The sequence below is a fragment of the Schistocerca americana genome, chromosome 3 (genome assembly GCF_021461395.2).
Source record: "Schistocerca americana isolate TAMUIC-IGC-003095 chromosome 3, iqSchAmer2.1, whole genome shotgun sequence".
NCBI classification, from domain to species: Eukaryota; Metazoa; Arthropoda; class Insecta; order Orthoptera; family Acrididae; genus Schistocerca; species Schistocerca americana.
This window is the reverse complement of record NC_060121.1, coordinates 748,932,939-748,956,081: the sequence shown is the minus strand read 5'-3', so window position 1 is coordinate 748,956,081 and position 23,143 is coordinate 748,932,939. Positions and strand designations below refer to the sequence as shown.

General features: G+C 43.5%; 1 protein-coding gene across 1 annotated transcript; it reads left to right on the top strand.

The window, feature by feature from the left end:
- Window positions 1-5,142: 5,142 nt before the first annotated feature.
- LOC124607228 lies at window positions 5,143-21,792 on the top strand. The gene is made up of 3 exons (XM_047139499.1): window positions 5,143-5,626; window positions 12,931-13,344; window positions 20,738-21,792. The coding sequence occupies exons 1-2, from the start codon at window positions 5,155-5,157 to the stop codon at window positions 13,338-13,340; spliced, it is 882 nt and encodes a 293-aa protein (XP_046995455.1). The 5' UTR covers window positions 5,143-5,154; the 3' UTR covers window positions 13,341-13,344; window positions 20,738-21,792.
- The last annotated feature ends 1,351 nt before the right edge of the window (window positions 21,793-23,143 follow it).

Below are 23,143 nucleotides of genomic sequence, written 5' to 3'. Positions count from 1 at the left end.
GCCACTTATTTTGTGGATGAATAACATTTCGTTAAGATTTTTCCACTAACTCTCAGCCTAGAATCTACCTTTCCTGAAATTAATTTTTTATGGTTGTTCCACTTTAGATCGCTTCGGCAGGTTTCTGCTAGGTATCCTTAGATAGGTTTCCTTTCCAGTGATTTGTCCACTAGCAGAATCGAAAAGTAATGGATATATTTGCCTACGCATGCGTAGTATATACACTTATGCACAAGGTGGTCAAAAAAATGGCTCTGAGCACTATGGGACTCAACTGCTGAGGTCATTAGTCCCCTAGAACTTAGAACTAGTTAAACCTAACTAACCTAAAGACATCACAAACATCCATGCCCGAGGCAGGATTCGAACCTGCGACCGTAGCGGACTTGCGGTTCCAGACTGCAGCGCCTTTAACCGCACGGCCAATTCGGCCGGCCACAAGGTGGTCAGTTTTAGTCACTAAATGCACATCTGGCCCTGGGAATGCAAGAAAGACGTGTAGAAATATTTCGATATGTAACGGATTAGGAACAGGACGTAACTTGTAAAAGTTAAAGAAGTCAGACACGCAAACTATTGATTTTATTATAACCGCCGTTTACACAGTTTATTCAGTATGAGCACTGGAGACGTCGACGAGATGTTGCAGAATGTCAGGTTTGTACCTGGTGACCAAAATTGGAACTAATTTTTTCCCAACGTAATTCAGTTGCGCATCAACGCATTAGCATACCTACCAAGTTTCGCTGCTATACGATAATTACAGCCCACACTAGACCTTCGCGAGTACCTGCACCTCCATTATAACCACTCGGTACGTTCAGGGTTAACTCCTAGTCGTTGCACCAACATCGATCCGACGTAAGTCTTCCTAGATCTCATTGCAGTCGTCTGTCGTTGCAACCTTCTTTGGGAGTACTACCGGTTGTCTTTTACATCTGCCGGTTTCGTTCCGTTACGAACAACGTGTTGTGTTCCATCCTAAATCTGGTTTGAGACTCGAAAAACTTCAATTGTGTTCAGTTGTTAATAGTTCGCAACTGTATCAAATCGCTTCCTTTAATCAAAGGACGTCAATAACTTCGGTGTTGGGCACCCTAAGCGCCTTAATCAAGGAAGGGTGTCAACTTGGGCGCCTTTGTCTTCAGCTCTCTGGATCTCATGACGAATAGAGATCTCCTACCATCTATATGGTGTTTAACCAACATGAGCCACATAATGTTGTGTAACGGATGGAGCTTTGTTTACTAGTAAGGCCTCTAATTTAAAAAGCATAGCCAGTGCAGGCTGACACAACGTACTTGTACGTGACTGTTTTTCTTTGGTGAGGAGATATTGCATTCTATGGGAGGCGCCTACATAAACGTATTATAAATTTCCGATGAGGACGGACGTGTCTGAATACCCGGAGATGTCGGGTGAAACCAAGATCCTTACGAAACAGTTTCTTATTCAGTGATTATCCGTTGATGTCAACTGGTTGGAACACATGAAAATTTGTGCTGGACTGGGACTCGAACCTATATTTCACGCTTATTGCGGGCGGATGCCTTAACCATTTCGGCTATCTGAGCACACCTCCAAGCACAACATAAACTGCCATATGTCACGTAGTCAAAACCCTTATGCTCACACCCGATCGTGATTCCTGCACAGAGAGACAAATTTTATATCGTCATTTTGATCCGTCCACGCATGGACAAATCATTGATAGCTGCAATGTATGTGTTTAAATAGTGTCTATATCTTGATAAAACCATGTCTAGACACGCATGTATGCATTTCGACCGGACCAGGGCTCGAATCCGTAGCCATGAACGATGAATCCACGCCTCGACGTTCTAAAATGACGATATAAAATTTATAAAGCGTTCTTCGAGTGCTTCTGTACAGCTCATAATTATTTGGAAAAAAATCAATTTTATGCCAACATCTGTACAATTTTGTCTAGTCTCTGCCAGTTTCGGTATGGGTACCATCTTGACTGGAGATATTTTTGATCAGTGTGACGGCTCAATGTCATTCAATACGAGCACGACGACACCCCTCGATCGACGTTAGCACTCGTGGTGTCACTCGCCTTCATACATGGCAGTGGACGTTTAAAAATTTGTGACGCTAGCTCAATGGTCGTCAATTGATTTAAATGTTATTCGCGGCTGACTCTTAATTCAATTACTGCCACGGGGGTGGGGAGAAAGAACACATCCTGGTGATACCAGCATTATGGGTATTTAGATGTTCGGTTAATCTGAATGGTTTGCAATGTTCCAGCGATTCTATTCGAACTCTATGCTGATGTATCGACAAGGACCATTTTCGCAGATAAACACGCAAGTACGTAATGGATGTTCAGTTTCTCAATATAGTTCGTCGCACTCACATATTATACGTAGGCTGTAAGAACAATTTCATGCATTTACATTTTTGGTGTCCCACAATATTGGTTGGCTAAATATTATGACGATACGTTGCATACAACTTCCACAGATATTGTTTATGTAGTCAAGACTACGTAATGAAGCCAAAATCGTGGATAAAATTGAAATGTATTTTGTTTATTAATACATTTCTTTTCACTAACTAAATATGAAATATGAATCGGGATTGGAAGTGATGATCCTATCCTTCTTTTCAGTATTAGAATGGTCGATATCGTGTTCTGAATAACGCGTGTCATATAATGTCCAAATATCTACACCACCCAGGCTCCCAATTAGGCACTTAAATGTCTATTCTTCGCTCTCGAAAAGTTCGATGTGATTGTCTTTTACACGCAGGGTTCAATTTAACGGTGTATGCATTGTTTTTAGTATTTTAGATCCCCGTTAATTAATATCTGGTAGTTAATAAGCGAACTATTTTTATGTTGGTGCATTGTTTGTATCAGTTACCCCAGCAACCGTCCAAGGATAAGATTCTCCTAATGTTCCGCGCACACGCGTTTCACAATTTTATAAAATGCAGAATTACGTAAACTATAGCTTTCCGCTGCGTACAACTTTCGTGGGTTGCACAACCATAATAGTTTCCCAAGAGAATTTTTCCCAGCTAACACAAAGTTCGAATTATGTTGCCGGAATCATTTTCACTTCACCCGACAATAAACGTCTCTGATCACTTCGTCACACGTAATGTATTTTAAACGTGCTTGAAGAGAATAATCTCCTTAACGAATTTCGCAGTCGCGTACCACGTTTTCATCGACTAGCCCGATCACGATAACTGAAGGTAGAGAGCTCGATAATGTGTTACATGTTCTTTTATATGTATTAAAAAACAAACGCGCCCCAATATCTTTCTGTCCCGCTTGGTCTTTGCTACTTTGCTTTTTATTACTTTTCATTAACTTGCAGTTATTAAAGTTTCGTATTACTTTCCCCTTTTTAATTCTTGCAAAAGAAAGTCTATTTATCCCCAATTTTTATTACTATGATGCTAAATGACACGCCTGCCCGCAAAGTACCGTTATATCAGCTGATGTATATTATTACATCATTTGGAGATGGTAGCCAGTACCGTAACCGACAGAGAATAAATAAAATTGTACAGCTGTTGAAACAAAACATGATTTTTTCCATACATAAAATTTGTCTCCCTGTGCGGAAATCACGAATTGTGCGACATATGGGTCGTGACCACGAGACATACGGAAGTCTGGGGCGATAGTGTTGGATTGCTCGGAGAGTCGAAATGGTTAAGACGATCGCTCACGACAAGTGGGAAATGCGGGAGTCGGAGTCCGGCACAAATTTTAATGTGTCGCGCAATGCGAAGCTATTTCGTAAAGTTAACCACAGATGTAATCTGTTGCTTATAATCCGGTCATATGAATAAAATATTTTGCAATCAAGACGGATAATAAGTCACATTATACAGTCACTGATTGCTGCTACCCAATAGACATTATGTCTGTTTTTGCAAAACAGCTGTAATCGTCGCTGACAGGTCCTGTTTCCTGAGAAATGCATACGTGTCTGAGTGACACTGTCTTGATGAGACACGGAGACTGTATATACACAGTCACTATAACGATCAATGATTTAGAAGCAGGAAAACAAAAAATATCTGCAGGAACAGTAGTGAAACAGCTAGGTTGTTTGTACAAATTAGGTATGTGTTAAATTGTGCGGTTAGAACGCAGAACTGACCTCGCCTCACAGCACGGGTGTGAAGCCGGTCCACTGGCAACAAAGAGAGCGGCAGCGCGGCAGGAGGGGCGTGGCGGAGGCGAGCAGCGCCGCGTCGTCCGTCACTGTACGCACGGAGCGCGCTCCAGTCCGGCGATCCGGTTCGGCGAGCTTTTACCGCGGGGCCCGAAACTGGAAGGACTGCATTTCTACGCCTCTGCTCGAGCCGGATGCTGCGTACGTGTGTGTGCGTGAGTGTGACAGCCCGTGCCCCGCTTCTTTCCCAGATCAACAAGTGCAGCCGCCCCGCTGGCCTTGACCCGTAGCGCCCGGTATGCGTCTCCGTTGTAGCGGGCAACCTGTCGCTACAACAACAGGAAGAGAGAAGCCCTCCCCGATCACGTGGCTCGAGCCGACCGACACGGCTGTAACTACCGCACGGCTAACTGGGCTGGTGGTCAGACAGCGCAAAGTAGCCGGCAGAGGGACAGGATGTCCGGCTCGTCCCGCCGATGTCGATACGGCGGCGGCGCATCCGGCGCGGGAGCACAGGGGGACAAATTGGGGTCTCTGCTAGTCCAGTACCGGCTTCTCCGTTCTCTTTTTGCGTCCCCGCCCAGACGGTCTCGCCGCTACCTATGCTCGGATCTTTCCCGGGCAGGTGGCGACCACCGCCCGTGTCCTCATGTGGGGTAACGGGTGGGCCGGTAAGAGAGGGAGGGGAGTAATAGGACGACCTGACTGGTCCCTGGAACGCAACTGAGTCGGCCGCAGGGCGCCATCTGGCTGCTGGAGATTCCAGTGCGGCGTCACCCGGGCCGTCTAAGGGCGTGAACAGAGACAGAGAGAGAGAGACTTTAAAAGCGGAGCGTTGGGTCGGCAGCTGATCACACCGTTTTCCATCGCTAAGAGTGCCGTATGCTCATCTCGAACGCGCAGCGTCAGTGAAAGTGAATCGGCCAGTTCTTCATTTTTTTTTTTTGCATCTTTCTTCGCCTCAAGTGTAGAGCGGACTATAACCACAATGAAATCGGCGTTACTGATTTTAACGGCGTTGCTGATGCAACGGGCAGAGTGTAAGGCTGTCGCGGCCGAAACCTCTACTGGCGATGCCGCCTCGACCTGGGACAGCTGCTTGAAGAAAGACTCGATACAGTGTATGCAGCTAGTGGCGTACCGCAACATTAGAGCTTTCTTCGACCGGGACAGTATCCCACTGGTGACTGGGCTGTCACTGGTGCGCGAGGCTGAAGTAGGGTCTGCTGTGTCGTCGACGTCAGCAGCACGAGAGTTGGGTCGCCAGGTGGAAGAAGCGCAAGACGTGTCGTCGCGTGAACAGGCCCTAGAGCAGTTCGCTCTGGGCGAGGCGGCAGCCTTTGTCCGAGAGCGCAGCCTGCGAGTCGACCTGCCGCAGCTGGCGAGGGCCACCGCCAGGGCCATCGCGGACCGCCTGCCCACGGATGTGCGTACCAAGATCTCCGAGCTCATCACTGAAGGTGAGTCCAGTTTTCACTCTTCCATTGGTCTTCGCACTCAATTAATACAAATTACCCTCCAGCAACAAGGTGCCGAATACTCCATCGTTGAGGCCCAAGCTAACTATCAATTGAGGAGGTGATACGCAAAGCTTAACATGTTCCCAAAATAAAAAAAAATTAGATACGGAATGGAACGGTACATATACGATAAGCAGAATCTAAAATATCATTCAGCACAAGGGAAATCGAACGTGTGCAATCGCGGAAACCTGTGAAAATACACGGTTCAGAGTAAACACGAACGTGTCCACATATACATTCAGTGCAAAGAAGAACTAGTCCATTACGGCCTATAGAAGACGCTGAATTCAGTCACGTGATTTCAATTCCAGTGACGGTCAGACGTTCCCACGCCGAGCAGCTGTTAGCATCAGTTCGTAATAATATTCCATAGCCCTAATATTAATAGTTTTTATTACGAGGACACTACCTACTCACCACATTTTCAAAAAGTGAAGAGATCTCTACGAAAAAGGACGACAAATGGAACAAAAGAGGAATCTAGTGTGGTCTACCAGTCAGTGGGTTAAGTAATAAACCTCGATGTAGACTGGAGAGTGACAGACGTGAAATTCCTATCTACGAAAATTAGACTACATAAAGGAAATGAATGAATTTTCTTATACAAGTACGAAACTACGGGAAACATTCATGCTGATATGAAGGCATCTGCGCTCTAGAGGCCCCAGAAAGATGTACAACAGTCGAAGTCTCCTCAAAAACGCGGATGGACCATCACAAAACTCCTTTCTTAACCATGACCGGAAGTATTTCTCAGCCATTTAATTTCAGATGTCAGTAAGAAAGATGGTTATACTTTACTGCAAACTATTTTCTGTGAAGAGTGGCAAATTCTAGGAAACTTAAATTGGTACACACCCACCTTTGACGATATATCCGCCTTATTCAACACTGTTTAGAAGATGCTTCTGGTTTATATGTTTAAATGTAAAAATTACCTCAAAGGACCTTTCTATTAACAGATAATGCTATCGTTATATCATTGTATTCTCTTACGCTGATTTGGAATATTTTAAATAATTGTGAATCAACAATGAAATCAGAACATTCGGTAGTACACTGAATATCAATGTCACATTTGCCAGATTATAATTCTTTCCGTGATATAACACACTAAATTGTTAGAATTATGTAATACGTTACAGTATTGGAAGTATTATACAATCAACAGTAACTTTGAAAAAAAAAGGTATTTGCTTATAGAAATCATTCAACGCTGAACACCTCAAAATGGTTCCTGCTAATGAGAACATGTCCATATTTATACTTTTAAAAGAATATTTCCGTTCTAGGTTTAATTTACAGCTGTAAACTACAGTCGTTTGCATTGCATTGTGTCATTTTCATTCATATGTATGCCTGAAATAAGCTTTAAGTCGATTGTAAAAGCCGCGCGTAATGGCCGCGCGATTTGAGGCCCCATGTCACGGATTGCACGACCCCTCCCGCCGGAGGTTCCAGTACTCCCTCGTACGTGGGTGTGTGTGTTGTTCTTAGCATAAGTTAGTTTAAGTAGTGCGTAAGTCTAGGAACTAATTACCTCAGCAATTTGGTCCCTTAGGAATTCACACACATTTGAACATTTTGATTGTAAAAAACTGCATTTAGGGAACATGTCCGTCTTTGCACGTCACCTCCTCAAGTATTCATTCTGTTTAAAACAGAGTCACAGTACTGCTTTTTCCAGAAAATGACAGGTTTTTGATCAACTAAAGAGTCCTCGAAAATTTTCCTTATAATCAGCATCGTTTCATGCAATGGCCTATTATGCATGAAATACTTAGCCGGAGATGTATCATCTGTGTAGATACTGCAAGAAGATAATGAAAACTTGTAACAGTAGCAAGTTGAAACCTTTAACGCTAGGGTATAATATTTATTTCTTCTACTGTATTATAATCGAAATTTTTTGTGAAGTTCCGATTCCTGAAATCGCTGCAAAGTTTACATGTAATCTCATCATTACTAAAATACCCATCTGTTCGTTTCTCGACAGTATTATGTCCTACAATAACAATGTCAGGAGGAACAAAAACCCAAGTTCCTAGCTGTAGCATGCGGTTGTTGGCTGGGATAATGTCAAGATGAGTCTAGACGTGACGAACAAACTTGAATGAGATGAAATACATAGCCTCTAGCAGCATACGGTGGCCAGTAGGTGAATTAACAATAATATAAGAATGCTGATTGTGGTCTGCTTTGATGTAATGGAAGTATTTTTAGTAGTAGTCTACTGCTGATAGTAGTGCTGACGTTAAACGACTGATGATGTGGAAAAAGAAAACAGTCGAAACAGTAGATACGCAATAGATGCTAATAGCAGAAGGTAGAACTCAGCGTAATTTTAATGTACTAAATCACCCATATTAAAGTGATAAATGTGATAAAATGGAAATTATATGCTACTTGAGAATGGAAATTGATTTCAGGTATACTTGTAGCAATACAATAAACATGTCTATTTAATCCGATAATTGCCATCAGAATAATATTCGGTTTGTTGCTTAGGTATAGAACATAAGTTGCTTTTCTTTATCAGCAATTGACCATCGTAGTTTATCAATATGTGTCATAGACACTAATGTGTTAATGAATAGTTGGCATTGATTCCCTAAACACCAAAGTTTAAATATTCTGATGTCATAACAGGATAACTTGAATCGTTGAACTGGTTCAAATCAGCTACAGCTCTTATGACTAAATTGTAAAAATGTATCGTCTTTGTCTGAAAACGACTGTATAGAATGGCATGTGCTTCATGTTTTTGTGTGCTTTTGTAGCTTTGAAGTTTTCAACGTGCATTTTCCACTTGACGTAGTTATACGCATTGTGTCAAATATTTCTTGAACATACCTGTCGTCTTTATATTGATGCACATTTAAATTACCTGGTGTATGTCTGGCGTGGATTTATGTAATCACTTTAAATTCGTGGAAATAGCCTATACAGAAAAAACTTAATAGCCAGTGAGCTAAACCATACGTTATAATGTAGCCCCGATACTCACCTGAAACAATGTAAAGCTTACGAAATGATACGACATCTACGTCAGGATCCTCGTTTAATAAATTCAATTATAATCACTGCCAATGAGCGCCATGACAGCTGACTGCATAAATTTTCTCTTTTCTCAGCTGTGATTGCCTGCAACGTACCTGCAGGACACAACGGATAACGTATTTTTGGCTGCACATTGTTATGTATTCTAAATTTCACTCAAATCGAAAGAATCGAAACAATTCCTAAGAGATGACTATCATTCTTGTGCCATTATTTCTATTACAGGTGATGCAGAACTTTTGAGTAAATTGCAGTGTACGAGAGCTTACTGAAGCAGTAAGATAGCTCTCTTGAGAACAGCCGTGGCCACTGAAAGCGTGCTTTCAAATTTATACGTGCTCATAGATTTAAACAACATCAATGTTCACACTGTGATTTGGAAGGGCCAACCTTGGCAGAAAACGGAAATGCTCTAAATCACAAGTATTATCGGAGCTGTTGATTGGAATCGGAATAATGGTTATAGGCAATGGCAAGCAAACACTTCTGCCAATGGCGTTGTCAAGCCCAGCGGAGATGATTGGGTAACTGCTCTGAAAATCATAAGAATAGCCAACCATCAACGGCTTGGGGTTGAAGGACTGAATTAATTTCGCTGTTCTGGGGACACATAATGTGTAGCTACAGGAATGTGGCCTTTAATTCTGATCTCTCCTTTGTCAGAATATTCCGGATTAGTCCCCCAATCGAATCTCCTGGAGGAGAGCGGCAAGGTGTTGATGACTGTGAGAAAAAAAAATGGCAGTGTCAGGGAAACGGAAACATTCTGTTAGTCAGGGCGCTGAATGACGGATATCTGAATGAGATTGAGCATCTGTAAAATTGGTATAAGGAAATGCAAAGGCTCAGTGAGGACACAGTAGGACTGAAGTGGAAAGAAGATACGCATTTCTGATGGGATGAATAAGAGATAAAATCTAAAGCAGCAGAAAGGTGTCAATGAACGGACTAAGTCGAAAAACATAATACTGGCCGAACACAGAGGCAAGCAACAAAATGTTTCCCAACAGACAATCCAAAATGAGTCCATGTTATCGCCGCTCTCATATACCTTGGATGATGATTGTAAGTCTATAATCAGAGAGAGAGAGAGAGAGAGATTCGATCTAAACGGAAACCGATACTTACCGACAGTCGTTTATCTCATGCAGGATGAAAGAATGAAATACAGAGTTAGTAGAGTGCAGATGTAGACTTGGATAAAAATAATAGTATCACTGAAGGCCTTTTATATCTGATAAGTGTAGGAAGTACATTTTTACTTCCTTATACTTGTGATTAACCAGCACCATATCACAAAGCATACTTGATTTTTACTAGACTTACGAGGAATGCCTGTATGTATAAAATTTGACACTTTCTTGGAAACTACAATACATATTTATTACACTTTCGCAAAAAATCTATTATTCACCTAACGGCAAACTTACATTCCTTCATACCGAGCGAGATGGCACAGTGATTCTGGCTCACATTCTCGAGGATGACGGCTCAAATCCGCGTCCGGCCATCCAGATTTAGGTGTTCCGCGATTTCCCTGAATTACTCCAGGCCAGATGCCGATTTCCTTACCCATGCTTTCCGAATGAGAGCTTATGCACCGTCTTCATCAACCTCTTTCCTTCTTTACATTCCTTGATGAGGGCTTTCATGACTGAATTGCGTTAGTTACACTCGTAGCACGTCAATTTCAGTGTTATGAGTATTTAATCAATATCCCTTTCGTGACGTCTAAGCTAAAAATACATGCCATTGCATGTGTTGGTTATTTCTGTTAGAAATGAAATGCATATCTGACGATGGTTTTTCAGAGCCGAATCCGGTTTTGAAGAAGTATAAATTTCCGACGTGGATGGATAGTAAATCTAATGTAAAACTACCTGTTAGATACTGGGAATTACTAGGAAAGACTTCTCGAGGCTCCAGTCGAGTGACAGTAAGCTGTAAACCTTTTCCTTCCGTTTAAACAACTGCATAGCTAATGGAGAACTCTGTATGAACTACGTGAACAAGATCCGGCCCTACAATCGATATGGAAAATAACTACCACAGCCATCAGCCTCGTAACTAGAAATTACATTTTACAGAAAGTATGGTGCACTTCGTGGTGTTCCTACGCTGCCGCTCTTCAGTGTTCTGTCTTGGAACTGGTTTACTTTGCTGCGGAACATTGTGCTCACGCCACTCGACCAGTGGGCCATTGTGATCTGTGAAATGAGGAGGCATTCGGCTAAGGAGACACAAGCAAACACGTGATTACAAGAATGGTTGAAATGGCTCTGAGCACTATGAGACTTAACCGCTGAGGTCATGAGCCCCTAGAACTTAGAACTACTTAAACCTAACTAACCTAAGGACATCACACACATCCATGCCACAGGCAGGATTCGAACCTGCGAACGTAGCGGTCACGCGGTTCCAGACTGTAGCGCCTAGAACCACTCGGCCACCCGGCCGGCTGGATATCGTGGGTTATTCCCGCTTCAGCCCTTGTAGTTTCATGAAATTTAGTTCGGTAGCGGCACTATACGTAGCCTTCAAAAAAGCGTCTGTAACGGAGGTGCGTTGCAAGCAAAGAGACGTCCTTGAGTTTCGTTTGGAGGAAACCCAGAGCGCTGCAGATAGTCATAGGCGTTTGCAGATGTCTACAGAGAAATGACAGTCAACAAAAGCACGGTGAATCGTTGGGCGAGGCATCTGTCATCATCGCAACGAGGTAACGCAAACCTGTCCAAGTTTCACGTGCCGTACACAGCTGTGACTCCTGGAGTGTTGGAAAGTGCGGACGCAGTCATTCGAGTTGACCATCACAAAAATGCAAACTAGCTTCTCCTTCTCCATGACAATGCAAGGCCTCACACAAGTATGTGCACTCGAGCGGAGCTCGTAAGACTTCAGTGGACTGTTCTTCCTCATCCACCCTACAGTCCGGATCTCGCTCCTTCCGACTTCCATCTGTTTGGCCCATTGAAGAATGCGCTGCGCAGGAAGCCGTACGTGGATGATGTGGAGGTTATTGATGCAGCAAGACGTTGGCTCCGATGTCGACCATTACAGTGGACCATGTAGACGCACAGGTCAGTAAGGTGGCGTAAGGCCACCGCACAGAACGGTGGTTATGGTGAAAAAAAGTGTTTTGTAGCCAAAGGGGTGGCGTATAAAGTGGTGAATAAAACCAAGCTGATTTCAGAAAAAAATGTGCTATATTACTTGTTGAACGCCCCTCGTATGTAAATTTTTGTGACCATGGTGGTCTGGCCGGTAGTGCAGTAGGATTCGGTTCTGGAAGTTCAAACTTCAGACCCGGTTAGAGGCGGGGATTTTGCCTCGTTCCAGTCCCTCCAGGAAGGTTCCAGATCGACTCAGTCTGGTATCAGTTGAGTACCGGGCATCTCTTCCGGAGGTGAAGGGCGGACGGGGCGATGGGCCCGCTATCCTGCCGCTCCCAGTGCCGCAGCGAACAAAGGTTGCCTTCAGTTAGATCAATAGTCTAGTCACGGGCTTCCACCACAGACGTTTAGAGTAACATTAATTTTTAGTGAAAAATTTGCCTGGTTACTCTTGTAACGCATACGAACAGATCTGAGGATTTGTTTGAATTGTATTGTATGTTAACCGGGGACCTAGAATCGACGGAGAGGCTCCGCCCCCGCCGCAGCCGCAGTGGTCCACAACCCCACGACGACCACCGCAGTCCACTTCACCCCTCCGCAGCCCCACACCGAACTCAGGGTTATTGCGTGGTTCAGCCCCCGGTGCCCCCCCCCTCCCCCCCTCACCCCACCAGGGAACGTTTCACACCAGACGAGTGTAACCCCTATGTTTGTGTGGTAGACTAAAAGTGGTGTACGTGTACGTGGAGAACTTGTTTGCACAGCAATCGCCGACATAGTGTAACTGAGGCGGAATAAGGGGAACCAGCCCGCATTCGCCGGGGCAGATGGAAAACCGCCTAAAAACTATCCACAGGCTGGGCGGTTCACCGGACCTCGACACAAATCCACCGGGCGGATTCGTGCCGGAGACCAGGCGCTCCTTCCCGCCCGGAAAGCCGTGCGTTACACCGCACGGCCAACCGGGCGGGCTAGATCTGAGGATAGTTCAAGGGAACCGAAAATGGAAGCACTCTAGATTACTGTCTGTCTAGAGTCCAGACGCGTAAAGGAACGGGTTTGTTGCAGGGCGAGGGAAGAAGAAGGCGCTGAAGGTGCTGCTGCCGATCCTGCTGGTGGCGGGAGTGAAGGCGGCGGGCGCGGTGGCGCTGTCCGTGCTGGGCCTGGCGCTGCTGGCCAAGAAGGCGCTGCTGGTGTCGACGCTGGCGCTGCTGGTCTCGGGCGCGCTAGTCGTGCTCAAGCTGGTGTCGCAGAGCAGCCACCCGCAGCACGAGGTGCACGAGGCGCGGCCGGTGCCTGTCGCCGCCGTCGTCGGCGGGCCTTACAGCTACGGCACCGTGGGCGGCGGTGGCTACCCGGTGGGCGGCGGCGTCGCCTACGAAAGCACCGGCTACAGCCACGGCGAGTTCAGCGCGCACCCGGCGCCCGTCGCGGCGCACTCGCTCGCCTACAGCGCCCACAAACCTGTGCGGAGGTAGGCAGGTAAGAGGCACTCCGATGCCTACACACTGCTCTGTTACATTTGTTCTTTCTTCGAGGGGAGGTTTCCTTCTAGCGGCGTTGGATAGAAATATCTGAATACTATCTGAACATAACGTTGCGTCGATATCCAAGTACACTCTCACGGAAACGAAAAATTTTATAGCATGAAGCACCAGTTTGATGCTTACTGAACTTTGTGGAGGTGTTCGTCACATAAAGGTTATACAACTCGGAACTGATGACCCTCATCAACCGAGTGACCTCCAATGAAACGAATACACTCCAACTTTCCATGTGGCATGGAAGCAAACAAGCTTATAACATCATTTTGAAGAATCTCTTGCCATACCTGAAACAGGTGCATAATCCATGCAGATTGATGACTTGAAGTTGGACTGAAAGTACATATCTCCTCATCGCATCCTAGATGTGGCCTCTGGACAGCAAATCAGGCAAGTGAAGGATGCATAAAGTCCTCAAGAGTGCAGTGAGTGCTATGTTCATTCAGATCGATAACTGGAGGCTCTATGAAAGTACACATCTTTCCATTGCATCTTAGATATGGTACGTAGACGGTAAATCAGGGCACTGGGTAGACAAGTCAAGGATCCGAACATTCTTCAAGAAAGCAATGCATGCAATTTCCATCCAAATCGATGGGTGGATGGTGGTGTGAAAGTACGCATCTGCCCATTGCATCTTACATGTGGTCTGTGGACAGAAATTCAAATGGTTCAAATGGCTCTGAGCAAAAGATTGGCTCTGAGCACTATGGGACTTCACTTCTGAGGTCATCAGTCTCCTAGAACTTAGAACTACTTAAACCTAACTAACTTAAGGACATCACACACATCCATGCCCGAGGCAGGATTCGAACCGTAGCGGTCGCGCAGTTTCAGACTGTAGCGCCTAGAACCGCTCGGCCACCCCGGCCACCTGTGGACAGAAAACCAATGGACTGGTTAGCCAAGTCAGTGATGTGTACACTTTTCAAGAATGCAGTGAGTGCAATGTCCATGCAGATCTATGACTGGAGGCTGGTATGAAAGACGGTAAATCAGGGGACGGAGTAGGCAAGTCGAAAATCCGTACATTCCTCGAGAATGTAATGAGTCCAATGTCCAAGCCAATCGGTGGTCCTACATATGATACAGTACCGCTCATTAATTTCTATACATCCAATAAATGACATCTAGTTATCTGTAGAAAAAGATAATACCGTGGGTACGGTTGAGGAAGCAAAGGAATAGTAAAACAGTTGTACACATGTCATGATTTTTGTTTGTGCTCAATAGTATCCAAGAAACAATGTTGTGTACATAAACGTTATGTACTTGATATGTTTGTTTACCTATTTTCCGACAGACGCCGCATTTGGTGCGCGTGTGTTGTTCCCTGTAGTGATGTAATGACCACAGTGAACGGCAAACATTGCTACGATACATAACATGTGGTTCCTGTACGTCAGTTCTTTCGTGACACTGAAGTGGGCGCGTCGGTAGGAATGCTCCATGAGTGGAGGTGTATATGGAAAGACGTGCTGTAATTGTAGCACTTAGCCAAGCAGTTTTATCCATTCGCCAAATTGCGAAACGGTGTAGTGTGTCTATAGGGGAAGTGCAATACACCTTTCACCGCTAGTAGACAACAGGTAACAATAAGGACATACCACGACCAGGACGACCTCGTAAAACAACTAGAAGTGATGATAAATATATCAGAATTACCAGTAAGAGAAATAAATTCAAACCAGCGCCCCAAATTCGTGGAAAATTGGAAATTTGTGGTAAGTTTCCATGGGAACAAACTGCTGACGTCATGGATCACTAGGCTCACACACTACTTAATGTAACTTAAACTAACTTACGCCAAGAACAACACACACACCCATGCCCGAGGGAGGACTCGAACCTCCGACAGAGGGGAGCCGCGCGAACCCTGGCAAGGCGCCTCAGACCGCAAGGCTACCCAGCGCGGCCCCAAATTCATGCAGAATTGGTAGAAATTAACACGCCTACAATATCTGTTGCAACAGTAAAAAGGACTCGACTGAAGCCGGATTGACAGGATGTGTCACACCAAGGAAACCCCTTCTATGGACCATAAATAAACAGAAGAGACCTGAATGGGCTAGAAAACATCGTACTTCGACACCGGAAGAGTGGGCGAAGGTGTTATTCACCGATGAATCAAATTTCGAGATTTTTGGAACCAGAAAGAGACTATTTGTTCGCCGATTTGTAGGGGAAAGGGTAGCCCAGCAGTTTTTTCTGCCTACGGTTAAATACAGTGGAGGTACTATTATGGTTTGGGAATGTTTTGCCAGAGATAGTGTTGGCGGCATTGTGAAAACAGTAGGATGTATGTATCAGAAGCAGTACCACCCCATACTTCAGTATCATGCAATACGATGTGGAATGCGTTTTATAGACAAAGGGTTCACCTTACAATAGTATAATGACCCAAAACATCGATCCGCATACTGTACGAACTGCGTTGCATCAAAGTAAAAACAGAAAGTACTGAATGATATGGTATGCCCCGATTGTAATCCCACTGAAATGGCTGGGACGAAGTGGACAGACGTATCAGGGAAGTTAATATATTCAGCAAGGTACGTCTCTGAAATATTGTTAAGGATGTGTGGAATCATATAGATTCACGATACCTACAAAAACTGATTGACCACATGCTTCGAGTTTTTGAGGCAGTCATTAAATCCAAAGGAGAATACTTTTATGAAAGTAAAATATAATTGTTGTGACTGTATTATATATGTGGAAGTTAATATAATTATATTTTGTGACAAATTACGTTTGATTTGTGTTTTAAATCTGAAATACCGGGGTGTATTGTAATTAATGAGCGATAGTTTATGTATGAAATTAATGAGCGATAGTTGATGTAGACGCTAAATCAGGAGACTGGGTAGGCAAGTCAAGGATCTGTACATTCCTCACGGAAGCAGTGCATGAAATGTCCTAGCATATCGATGGCTTGAGGTTGCTGTGAAAGTACACATCTATCCATAGCATCCTGTAATATCGTCTCTGGACAGAAAATCAGGAGCCTGGGTAGGCAAGTCAAGGATCCATTCATTCCCCAAGAATGGAGAGGGTTCAGCATCCATGCAAACTGATGTCTGGAGGCTGGTATGAAAGTATACTTCTTCCCATCGCGTCCTAGATATGGTATGTGGACATCAAATGAAGGGAGTGGGTAGCTGAGTCGAGGATCCATACATTGAGGTTTGAATTACACTGTGGGGTCTTGCATTGTCTTCCTTGTCATGAAGGGTCTGACAACAGATTTTAGCCTTCTAGAAACATAATCTCAACATAGGATTACACCGTCAACCGGTTTCACATAAATGGTAGGTACGCTGACCTACTAGGGGTGTCTTCATGCGAATGAAATTTTTACTAAATCATAAAATAACATTGCTAAAAAGCAGTGGTCAGAATTTAGAGCAGGTATGCTCAAGTCAAAATCGAAATTAAACGTTCTAGCCTTTGCCACCTGTGCCCAGGTGGGAACAACATCAGACATAATGGTGAGCATTCATCCTCCCTTTCCACAATTACAAAATTAGTTCTGTGGTCAGATCTGAGACTCCCCATTATTGATTCCAATGTCTGGAAAACTTTGGATGAAAAAAAAGAGAAAGAAAGAAACAGAAGCGGGACCCGTTGCGGAACACCACAGAATGCCTTTCATTGTTCCGGTTGACTCTGGCTGTACAACGTGCAACTCTGTTGCCTGTGGTATAGTGTCAACAGAAAACGGAGTAATGCAACTCGAGATCTCTACTGAGCTTCCAGTAATCTGTTTCCCTCAGCTAGAGGTGACAATCAGCCTTGACATCTGCTCGGATTCCAGCGTTTGCCATCCAGATATTTGTCACATTCAGGGGAACAATTCTGCGTATTCTCCTGTTGTTATCCTATTGGAAAGACTCGTGCCTATTCTTCTTGCTACTGTGTTGTCCCGAGTCCATCTTGTCATCTCTAAGCTTGCAGTCAGTGAACTACGGCAAATTGTCTGTATAATCTGCCTGTGTGATGTTTCCTCATCCCTGGAAGTCTGAAGTCTAGCAGTAAGATGAACGTTCTCGTCCTCTGAGCATGCTGTGTTGCACCCTTCCCGTGGAAAGTTCCTGTAACATTGGGCACACTTCTTGTACTCAGAATACTGAAAGCTCACATATTTGTGATATTTTAATCAACATATCCCACAGCACCGTATATACTGCATTACTAGCCAAGTCAACGAAGGCTTGGGAGGGGGGGGGGGGGGCGGGGAATTCAAGTACGGGGGAAAAAGTACATGTGGTCCGAAATTTTTGTGAAGCGGTGAGGGGAAGTGTCGTGAACAATATAATAAAAATTCTGACGAGTGGGGCATGCGGTTGAGAGTTGTGTGGGGGACGGCCGCTACAGATCAGTTTTTCACGTTTTTACCGAATATCTCGAAAATTGCGACTTCTAGTATAAATGTTCCCCAGTACAAAATTAAACTGCACTGAATTTTCTACAAAGAGGGGCCTATTCGTTTTTTTCTAGGACTAAGAGTTTTAGCGCTCGAAGTCGTGGGAAGTGGCAGATTCTTACCCGTTGTGTGTTCATGGTATAAAATTGACGTTTATTGTTAAATGATGTGGCCTAAGAACAAATATTAAATGTGTGTACCAAATCTAAGTGCAGTAGAGTCGTATTATGGGATAAAATGTGTTCTGGGAGTGTGACAGGCAGGAAAGGCCGGGGGTTAGGGAGGCGGGGGAGGTTGAATGGAGAGTACACGTTTGAGGTTGGAAGACTATAGTCATGCACATAACTCATTTGTATGTGTGTACCAAATCTAAGTGTAGTAGAATCGTGTTATGTGATAAAATGTGTTTTGGGAGTGTGACAGGCAGGAAAGGCCTTAGGTTAGGGGGGCGGGGGAGGTTGAATGTAGAGTACACGTTTGAGGTTGGAAGACTACAGTCATGCACATCCCTCATTTGTTCATCTGGGATCTGAAGAGCGAGCTGGCGATACCGCTCTATATCAGCCTCACTGCGACACCAAAAGCCACTGCTGGGTGTTTCTCAGAGTTGTAGTTATCTTTCCGCAGTACACCTTATTAATTACTGAGATGAAATACGCAAACACTCTCGCGGAGGGGGAGGAGGGGTAGGAGTGTTTATTTGCAACGAAGTGTGTTAGCTGAATAAAGATGAGTTGTTAAGTCGAGTTATAGTACTAACGAAAGAAAAGCATATGGACAGATACGTAATTACGGGATACTCGTCTACACTGCTGGAGGGGAAACTGATTCTTAGTCATGCTCTATGGCGTCTGTAGCGTCCCTCAGGGAAAGGCAACTTCCCCACTACGGGTGCTGCTCGCTTTTCAATTTACAGAGTACACCTCCCCAGCATTACCATTCCAGTTCTCTCATATTAATATAGTGGGGTTCTTTCTGTTTATTACGTAACTTCTTATTTCCAGTTCTTAAGTGAGCTTTTGTGTAAAATACCTTCCTACAGACAATGGCTGTGAAGTGATCAATTTGTAACTATGATTTTGTCAGTGATCTATGCAGTATTGGTGGGAAAGGGATTGAATTAATAAATGCGGCTTCTTGCTGCTGGGAGGGGGACCATAGCAAGACATGTAACCGCATTGGAGTCACTTGATGGTTAATTAATGAATGACAAGAAAGCTACCGCACTCTCTCGCCGTTAGTTATGTAATTGGTAGACTGCATAAATCTATGCAATTCAGGAAAAGCTTGCAGGTGTAGAGTGGGGTGCAGTGGATGGAACAATTTACCATATCTCCACAGTATTTGTTGCCAAGTGGATGTCAATATGTTTGACGGAATAGGACTGATCACTTTCCAATCTAGAACACTAATTTGGTGTAATGCATTGCTTGAGTTATATTGATAGAACTGAAGTTCCATAACATCTAGGTGGGCTGCTTCTGTTATAGAGGGCGTTAAATTAAGCCTCTGGGCGCCTTCAGATGTTGGTACATCTGAGACGAAAAGTATTTCAGCAACTGATAGTGGAAACAAATAGTCCAATAAAGTCAAATAGATTTTGGCAGCATGTTATACTTGGAACAGGCTCTTCAATGTGGTCGACAGTTGACAGCTCCAGCTATAAAACGTCGTTAAATACTAACTCACTTAAAAACTGCGAATAGACTCTAAGTAGCGAGAAAACACACCACCAATGAGTCATTCAATCTGGTCCTACATTTATATTCATGCAGGTCTCGACGGAAAATACAAAATTGTTAACTTTGGTGGCCGATGGATGAACGTGACGCTGCAGCGCGATGTCACCCTGCAGCTGGCAAGGATAGCAGACAGAGGACACGCCGATACCAGGGCATAGAATCTTAGCGAATTTCATTCCGTATGCTCAGTTCGACAGTAACTATGCCTGGCAGACAGGAGCGTGAACAATATACACACATTTCAGCATTTGAGAGAGGACTTGTAGTTGGGCTCAAAGAAGCCGGTTGGAGTAATCGCCGAATCGCTCTACATTTGGATAGGAGCGATGCTAGGACTCGACAATATTGGCGGGGGTGGGTGAAACATGCGGTCTACCTAGAGGAACGAAAGAACGTGACCGTGCAGTCGTCAGAGAGGCGCTCAGAGCACCCTTATTCATCACTATCACCGATCCGACTTGCAATAGATGGAAAACCACCGTTCGGTTTCTGCTAACAATATGACAGTTCCATAAGCCGCATTTTTGGAGGTTGTAAAGTTGGGTACCAACTTTTTTAGATTTGCGCAGAAAGTTGACAATTCACTGACCTTCAAATATGAGGCAAAAAATTTCCTATTTGAACTATTGATCCCATTGCATCTGCGTTAATCAGGTTCATACTCCAGTAAGAATCACACAGCCTCATATTACGGACATTCAGTTTGTTATGGTATTTCTTTTTCAAACCACTGCTTATAGTAACGCCACCAGTACTGCCTTTCTGATTACACTGCAGCTCGGGATTGCACCAATCATAAAGAAATTAAACGATAGTACCGATTTAATGATTCTTATTTTCCCAGCATACCACAATAATTTCTACTCCTGGCAAGAACGTCGTCTTTGTTATAACTCAGGATCACATAACGTTTCACATAATGTTCTATTGTTAAGACAAAACTAAATTGCTCTAATATTGTCACATGGTGTTTTATGATTTCGTAATGCTATGTCATAGCCAATTTTTCAGATAGATGTTAGAGGATGTAAACACAGTGAGTTATGAGATTCACAAGCTATTAGTTGATAAAAAAGAAAGCAGATTTAGATTTTCTCAGAAAGATGTTTACTTTAGTAGTGTTTCGAGTCTATAAACACTGTTGCACTCTTGATCTGTTTCAGGCGCACGTCAACGTCGCAGCAGAAGATGGCCCTCTAGCTAAAGGAGAGTCGAAACCACCGCATCCACTCAACAAATGTGTTATTTATTTATTTCGTGAATTATCTGCGATGACAGCCAGAACATAGCAGGTTTTGACTGTGTATATAAATCCACACTGTACAAATGCATGTTTATCGTAATCCATTTAGCAATAATTTTCGACTTGACGAAGACGTTTGACCAAACTGACTGTAATTATGTCAATATCACTGAGGTATTATGAATGCAACATTTGTCGGCCGAATCCTACACACACGTCTTAATTGACAAATGCGAGAAACGCCTCATTTTAACCAACAAAAGTTATACCTTTTCATAACTTCGTGTTCACCCAGATAGTGCCGCACTGGGATAGCACACATTGGCACTCTGATGAAAGTGCCGCACTGGGATTGCACACAGTGGTACTCTGATCTCATTAAAGGACCCTATTTGCCCAGTTCAGTGTCGAGAATACCAATACAAGGATTCCCTTGCTATGCTGATCAGTTGGAAGTTCACGTCAAGACGGTGGCTTGAAATTAGCTCAATTGATGTCTGTCAATATTATTTAGTGTGCTACTGATGAGAGCTGACATACAATTGTGCTTCTGGTAGTTTCGAATTGGGAAAAGTAGCTTACATAAAATTTCATTACCCGATATGTATCTGTTTCTAGTCCTGCAATATCGACACATGGCTGTTGTGATATACCATCAAAAGGTATTTTCGATGTAGTTGATGTTTGTGTATTCAGGGATTACTGTGAGACAAGGACTGAACAAGACGAACGTCCGACTTACAATTAATTAACTTAGTCACTGTGATTAGTGCTGCAGCTTATGTTTATACACTTTTAGTTAGTACAACATAGTTGTGAAAGTTTTTATTATGTATGTAGCGAAAATCTAGAGATACACTTACTATTAACTGATATACTTAATCCCGTGTCCGTATTATGTGTGTATATGTGACTCTGTCAAAGAGAAATGAACGTGTTGTTATAGTGCGCCACTTAACATTTAGAATGTAATGCAGTTACTGTAAACGTAAATTAAATGATACCGTTAAAGCTATGTCACACGTTTGTTTATATTTTACTGTGCTAGATAATTTTAAAATACTTCTAGATTAATGGAGCAGAATAATAATTCCGATGGCAACATAATAACGTAACCCACTGGAAATATACATAAGATACTTTGAGCAGCTGGTTTGGATAAAACTTTCCCCTCAACCTCTTCAAGTTGCTTAATGCTCGTGCTCAGAGCATAAATAATCTAGGCGCAATGAGTATTTAAAGAAACAGATTTTATATCAGTTCTAAACGTGTGGCAGCTGACAGATTTTTTCTTAGCATCACATGAAAGCTGCATTCCATGTTGAATGAACAAAGGTAAGCAGATAGTTCACTTCTTTTATCTCTTGGGAATCGGTTCTATAAAAATACAAGTTAAAGCGATCAGTCAGACGACATATTAGGCAAACTTAAGACTTTCCATCAACACATCAGCTGATGAAGGGGACCTGTGGTTCTTGCGTCTTTGAAGCAATCTTTATTGCTGGCGATGGTTTTCTGCATCAGACGACTCTATTACTGTTACTGTTTGGTTAAAACTATTACGTTAAGACTGTTACATGGAAGATTAATAGTTTTGTAGCCCCGCTATGTGTGCTATACTACAGGGGTCTACAAGCAAGCAAACGTATCTGTAATTTCTCTACACTTCAACTCGTTTGATCTAGGTTACGGACACAAAACACAAATACCATAAACAAAATGAATGCATATAAGTTATTCACAGAAGTAGATAGATTGTGTACTAGTATCTGAGAGTAAGTGGAGATGTGATAATCCATGTCCTTGGGAATGTGCGCAGGCAATGTTCCCAAGTAGTGAGGAAGCAGCCTGCCCAATAATTTTGTAAAAACCGTTCTTTACGTCTCAGTTTCGTACTGTTTTCAGAGCAACAAACTAGTAAGGCTACAGTCTTCGACGTCAATCCCTTTGTCAACCACTTTGTTACGTGAGAAATTATATAAAGTTCTTGCACTGAACTGGTCATTTACAGTCCATACTCGTATGTAATTTTAATCTGCTGAGTTACTGCGAGAGAATTATAAAAGAGATGAATCGAAAACTGACGTGAATTCACGTGACACACTTTAAATGTTTATACTCGGGAATTTTGTGTTGACAAATGCCAGTTAATATCGTACGGTGTGATTGCGTAGATGTGTTTGTAGCTGCCCCTTATCTGTGTCGACTGCTGTGATATCTTTGGTGACGACGCTTCATTGTATCGTTGTTCGCTAGTCTTGAGATAATGCACCGATGCTGCATTCCATACACACAATGGACCGATTCCAGAGCCTAATAATACCAA

Coding starts and splice junctions, on each gene's coding strand:
- LOC124607228 (XM_047139499.1), top strand. CDS start 5,155: ATGAAATCGGCGTTACTGATTTTAACGGCGTTGCTGATGCAACGGGCA. Junction 5,627..12,930: donor CTCCGAGCTCATCACTGAAG/GTGAGTCCAGTT, acceptor GGTTTGTTGCAG/GGCGAGGGAAGAAGAAGGCG.